The sequence below is a fragment of the Branchiostoma belcheri genome, unplaced genomic scaffold, assembly GCF_001625305.1.
Source record: "Branchiostoma belcheri isolate BF01 breed outbred unplaced genomic scaffold, Haploidv18h27 scaffold140, whole genome shotgun sequence".
Classification (NCBI taxonomy): domain Eukaryota; kingdom Metazoa; phylum Chordata; class Leptocardii; order Amphioxiformes; family Branchiostomatidae; genus Branchiostoma; species Branchiostoma belcheri.
Window position 1 is genome coordinate 714,468 of NW_017802825.1, and position 6,626 is coordinate 721,093.

Below are 6,626 nucleotides of genomic sequence, written 5' to 3' on the forward strand. Positions count from 1 at the left end.
ACTTTTTGGTCCACTTTTCATGTAAAGGTCCACTTTTTGGTCCACTTTTTATGCAAAGGTCCTAGATTTTTCTTGAAAAAATGGACTGGAATCGTAGAAAAACTGCTCCCTTTGTCATTGAATAAAAATCTATCTCTGATTTTTTCTTGAAAATCCTCTCAAAAATGCCATTTTAGAAGGTTCATTTTTCAAATTTTACGGGGGAGCATGCCCCCGGACCCCCCTAGGAACCTCGCGCCTTCGGCGCTCGAGGTCCCAAGCAGTGGGAAGAATCCCCCCCATTCAAAATCCTGGCTACGGGCATGGGTTTCAACCAGGTGCAGTAAGTTCTACGAAAGTGCTTGTGTCACCCACCATTCCAAGACAGAGTGCAATTTTTATCTGCAGTTGCTGTTCATATTTCCAACTACTAAGAGATTTTTTACAATTTTGTGTGTGTATGGAGAGTGAAAATTTATTTCAAAACGAATTATGCAGATTCTTTATTATATCATGCACCATTCCAAGACTGTTCCATTATAAGAGATCTATAGGGGGAGCAGGGTGCAATTTTGATAATTGCAGGTTCCTATGTTCCACTTCAAATAGCAGTGTTTTGATTTTTTTTATTTTATATTTGTGTGTATGCAAGAGCAGTGTCATTTATTTGTAGTTTTAATTATCTATTGTTGATGTGATAATTACTATGTAATGCCTAATTAGGCCACAGCAAGTACATCAGTGCGTGCATTAATTTTCGCCTGATTTTGGAAAAAAAATAAAAAATTTTGTTGCCTTCTGACAGTGGTCAACATGCCGAAAATGGGCAAAGATGTCTGTTGCCATGCCAGAAGGTGGATGGCAGATAACTATGACAAGAAAGGGGAGGAGACAAGAAAAGGCTCTGATTTAATGTTTTGTTTCTTACTTTGATGCAGTGATATGTGATGCTGGCTGTGTATATGTTATGTTCCCATTTGTAAAACCATTTGTACAACGATTGAGTCAAAATTTTAAAATGTAGGAGCCTTGTTTTTTTTTGGCCCGCCTTGTTTTTTTTCACCCACTCGCATTAGATTTGGAGTCTGCGGAGGATGTCATCCATAAAATTTACTTGCTGTGGCCTTAGATTGTAATTGTGGTACTTTACATTACATTTACATTACGGTACTTTTGTACTGGATTGTATATAGGTTTTAAATATTTTCTGGAGATTATAACTTAAACAAAGGTTAATTTTGGTGTACATTTATGTAAAATGTATCCAAATCAAAACTATATCAATGTATATTGATAATGAAATCACGAAGTGAGACATATTGATGGAAGAATATGAGATTATTTTTATAATCATGTCCATGTTGAAGTACATAAGGATAATCACTGTCTATTAGTCATCTTTTATCTGTTCTATAAACCTTTACAATTACAAGTGCAATAAAGACATGAATAATCAACATTAGTTCATTTTTCCTACTATTATGAATTATCTTAAGTATTCTCCATGTTATATAATTTTGATGGCTTTAAGTTTAATGGCCAGTGGGTCAAAGAAAAACTTATTGATATTACAGCATATTAGCTATGGTGCTAATATTATGCCTAGTAATACAACAGAGAATGCTGCGTTGCTAATAATACTATTATGCTAGTAATGCAATTTGTGCAAATTCAACACTGTAAATTTTGGCGACGTCTCAGGGAGGAGCCTAATGGTACAGTATTGTGTGCACTTTGCAAGAATTCTAGGAATTGTACAGTAATTTTGTCCAAAGGCATGGAATGTCCACAGGAATGCCCACATTCCTGGAAACCCTTGGGAGAACCTGTCTGCCAGATTCCCTACATGTACTTTCTGAGACCTCGGGGCTCGTTCACTATACACTCAGGGGAGGGGAGGGTACCAAGGCTTCCTCAAAATCATGAAATCATGGCAGTGCCATGCAAACAATAACCCTAACAGCAACCACCGTCGCCATGGCAATGTATGTTTTCATTGTAAGTCTTATTAAGAGTGTATCTTCATATGCCTGTCCAAATGTTCTTTCCGTCTAGCCCTGTAGGCACACAGATGACAGAGAAATGGTTTTTCGTCAGTATGTGTCCTTTTGTGTCTCTTTAGTTGACCACTTTGGGCTGTTTTGTAGTCGCATACATCACAATGGTAAGGTTTCTCACCGGTATGTTTACGCATGTGAGCTACAATCGCTTCTTTCCGTATGCTGCAGTACCCGCAGATCTCGCAACGGTGGCGCTTCTCACCAGTGTGGGTCCGCATGTGGTCTGCCAGGTAACTCTTGTAAGCCGTCAGGTAGCCACAAACCGTGCATTTAAACGGTTTCTCCCCCGTATGGATCCTCATGTGGATAGCTAGGCAAGACTTTCGACTTGCTTTAAATCCACAGTGGTCACATATAAACGGCCTGTCCCCTACATGAGTTTTAATGTGGGATTCGAGAGTGGACTTTCGTGCTGCCTTGTACCCACACAGCTCGCAAGTAAAGGGTTTATCTCCTGTGTGGGTTTGCATGTGTTGACTCAAATCAGTCCAGCGAGCTCCCCTAAACCCACACTCCCCACAGATGTACGGTTTCTCACCTGTGTGGATTCTTGCGTGTTTGGCAACTTCGTATTTGAAAGCCATTCTGTGGTCACAATACTCACACTTAAACGGCCTTTCGCCCGTGTGAGTAACTTCGTGCCTCTTCAGATGATGTTTCCTAGCCGTGGAGTAGCTACACTGGTCACACTTGTAGGGTTTCTCGTCACTGTGTACCAGCATGTGGCGTTTCAGGATGCCCTTTTGCGATGTGGCGAAGTCACATATGGAACACTGATGTTTCTTCTCCCTCAGATGCGCTGCCATGATGTTGCAATCAGTAGTAGACTTAGTAGATTTTGATTTGGTGTATTTACAGAATGGACGCCGATGTAGTTGCCCTGCCTTACTCTTTGTTGCCTCCATATTCTACAAGTTGGGACAGAATTAGAACAAGTTAAAAAAAAGAACACAAATCATTGTATTGTTTGAGTTGTAACTAGTACACGCCGAGTGGAAATACTCTTGAGAATTATATAATGTAAAACTAGAGAACAAGAAAAAGCCATGCCTTTAAGTACCAGAGTTATCAACCAAGGATTGAGGTGTTCAAGAATTCATTCTTTCCTAGAACTATCGCAGAGTGGAACTCGCTGTCACCAAGTACAGTAAGGGCATTGTCATTAGATAGCTTTAAAACAATGTTTAGAGTTAGATGTCCAAGGGTTAGGTGTAACAAGTCGATCGGTGTAATGTAGCCAGCTGCCGCCGCGCCGCGTGCCTGCCAAGCTGGTGTGTTACGCCGAAAGACGGTTATACTGGCTTTACAGATACAGAATATGTTGACTGTCAATGTTGTGCCCTGCTGTTAGTACTAGGTCGTGTGCTACTGAATTTGCTTTCTTTAGATGAAAGGAATTAAAGTTGTTTTGTCGCACACATTCACTCTAAATATTATGTTTTATCTAGTCTACTATGTACTGTATTGTTTGCTATGTAAACTCTCTACAAGTGTAAATGTTTTGTTTTGTCTAGGAAAAGATTTTAGCGCGTGTCGTCACGGCTGCGAAATCTTTTTGTGGAGTCTTAAGCTAGCATACTAGTATGCTTGTTTTTTTTTTAATATATATTCTGAAACATGTAATCACAAGACGTGGTGACGGCACACTCAAGTTTTTTGAACTTATATTAATGCCGCCACCAACACAGGGACAGTACAATACTCATTTACACATGAGCGAAGCTTTAAGTGAGGAAAGTCGTGTAAGTGCCTTTCCCAAGGGCACAAGATCGGTGGCATGTCAGGACTCGAACCCGGGGCCTCTGGTTCCGAGTCGAGAACGCTGCCGCTTCGCCACACGACCCCCGGCCCACTACTACTAGTATGTTCACACCTCCTAACGAAGTGTGATAGTCCAAGACCCGGAGGTTAACTCATACATTCGTGCACAACGTCAACATAACGCGTGTTTACAAAACAGTATGTCCGGCCACAAGAAACATAGGGCAGATGTTTTAAGTGTACACATTTTCAATAAATCCTTGTTTATGCCTTTCATCACAATTTTTGCACTCTCAAGTTGATACTGAACCATAAAAATGAAGCACCATACGTAACGCGACAAAAAAAAATAGTCTCCACCCGAAACGTATAAACTTGATACCGGTAAGAAAGAGAAAACCAGAGAAAAACCCCTAAAACACGTCAAATATTAACCGCAGCATTAACGTACGAGGGGTGTTCAAAAAGTTCTCGGCCTCACCTAGAAAATAAAGGTCAAACTCCTATTCTTTGGTATAGCTGTATACTATGACGTCTTACATCACTGCACACAAAAATTCAAATTTTTGTATTCATTAATGAGCACGTGACGCCCCGTGAAAATGGGGTGGGTGAGGGCAAATCACAAAATGGCCGCAAAAGAAGCGTGTGCTGTGATCAAGTATATCGATAAAAAAGAAAGTCTCCTAAGGACATCCATGAAGACATGGTCAAGACACTTGGTGATGACTCCCCTTCTTATTTAAATATAAAGAACGGGGTTACTAGCTACAATCGCGGCAAGGAGAGCACAAAAGATGAACATAGGTCAGGATGCCACAAATCAGCACCACGGACAATCCAGTTGAGGCCATCCATCACATGGTAGTGAATGACAGATGTGAGACTGTCCAACATGTAGCAGGTTCTTTGGCCTGTGTTATGACTCAGTTCACAATATTTTGTCGAACATCCTGGGGATGAACAAACCGTCTGCATGGTGGGTGCCCCGGATGTTTTTTGAACATCAGAACTTAAACAGGCTTGACATTTCAAGGAACGAATTCAGTCCAATTCATGCAGTTTCCTCAAAACATTTGTCACTCAAGATGAGCTGGGTTCACCACTTTCACCCCGAATCAAAACAACAGAGCAAACAATGGATGAAGATTTTTTTTCCCGCCCCCCAAAGAAGTTTTAGCGAGTTTCGTCCGTTGACAGGGTTTTTGCCTCTGTTTTCTGGGACAGTAAGGAAGTAATCATGATTGACTACATGCGAAGGGGTTAAAGCATCAATGGGGAGTACTATAAAACAGAATTACGACATTTGAGGGCAACGATCAAAGAGAAAAGGAGAGGAAAGCTCCGAGCTGGCGAGATGAAAATGCACCTGTCCACACAACACAGGGGTCAGCGACAGCAGCAAACGAATTTGTGTTTGCAGTCTAACCCCACCCTTCCAATTCACCTGACCTAGCACCCTCGGACTTCTACCTGTATCCTAAACTCAAGTTCCACTTACGTGGTCAACGTTTTGATGGTAATGATGACGTCATCTATGCGGTATAGGCCTATCTGGGGGGTCCAGATGCAACCTTCTTCCACAAGGGGAAAATAAAGCTGGAACATCACTGGACCAAGTGCATTGCAGTTAGAGAGGACTATATTATCAAATAGTTTAAGAAAAATTTTACTGCCCTGACGTTTTCTAGGTGAGGCCGAGAACTTTTTGAACACCCCTCGTATGCTTGGAGAATAACAAAAAAACACACGTATATACACACATGTTCCTGTATGCGCAATGACCCGTACACATACCTTACATGTACATGTACCTTCTGTTAACGATTCCGGTTGGGTTAGAAGATAGCCTTGGTCATTTTTAACCGTGCCAGTATCTCTCATATACTTTGATTAAAACTGTGTTAACATATGGTGCTTGTCTAGTCTCTACCAGGCTTCAGAGGCGGCTGAAAGAATAGAAATTGGCCAAATAGACAAATAATTATGCCAAGGGAGTTGGTCTGCTAGAGGAGTGAAAAACCGTAAAAGCTGTACACCTATAGCGGCCAACTCCCCTAGCATGTTATCTGTCTATATTTGGCCAATTTCTATTATTTCCAGCTGGTAGAAGATAGTGCTTACCTTTGCTGAAGCCATATGTTTGGGTGAAGGCAGTATACTAGTACCAGGCGGTTTTAACTGGATCAAGTCCCAGCCGAAGTTGTCCAACAGCTCGATCACCAAAGGTCGTCAATGTTGATTCCGGGTTGTTCCATTCGGAAAATAAAACGGGGGAGATGAGAAGTATCGTTGAAAAAAAAAACGTTCTGGCCAGGTTTATGGTAAATGACCACAGCACAGGTGACCCCAAATGGAACACGCGTTCGGTTCAAATTACCCAGATCGAACATGATCGAACATGGTTCGGGTTCTAAAAAAAAGGTGGGGGAAATTTGGGTGAAAAAGACACCTGGAGCATACAAATGTACACTCATACTACATGTAAGGCCACCCATCGCAATACTTTAAATAGTGCAACCCTTATTTTATTTATTCCCACAAGGACTTGCCACCATGAACGTTTGCTGATAGGATTTAACTACCAAAAAGCCCACACAAAGAGACTGTTCTTGTATAACTGTGTGATGTTGTGAAAAATAGAAATGTCCCTGGTTCGATTCCTTGCATTCCTGGCTTCGTTAAAATCAACCAATAGATTTTACTTGGATCGAATTCTTTTTCTTTCTTTCTTTCTTTCTTTCTTTCTTTCTTTCTTTCTTTCTTTCTTTCTTTCTTTCTTTCTTTCTTCTTTCTTTACTTTCTTTCTTTTCTTTCTTTTCTTTC

At 41.0% G+C, this 6,626-nt stretch overlaps 1 protein-coding gene across 1 annotated transcript; it reads right to left on the reverse strand.

Moving 5' to 3' along the window:
• Positions 1-1,561: 1,561 nt before the first annotated feature.
• On the reverse strand, positions 1,562-6,022 carry LOC109464772 (gastrula zinc finger protein XlCGF8.2DB-like). The gene is made up of 2 exons (XM_019761847.1): positions 5,925-6,022; positions 1,562-2,947 (listed from the first exon to the last, which is right to left on the reverse strand). Exons 1-2 carry the CDS (start codon positions 5,937-5,939, stop codon positions 1,988-1,990), a joined length of 975 nt encoding a protein of 324 aa, XP_019617406.1. The 5' UTR covers positions 5,940-6,022; the 3' UTR covers positions 1,562-1,987.
• Positions 6,023-6,626: the final 604 nt, after the last annotated feature.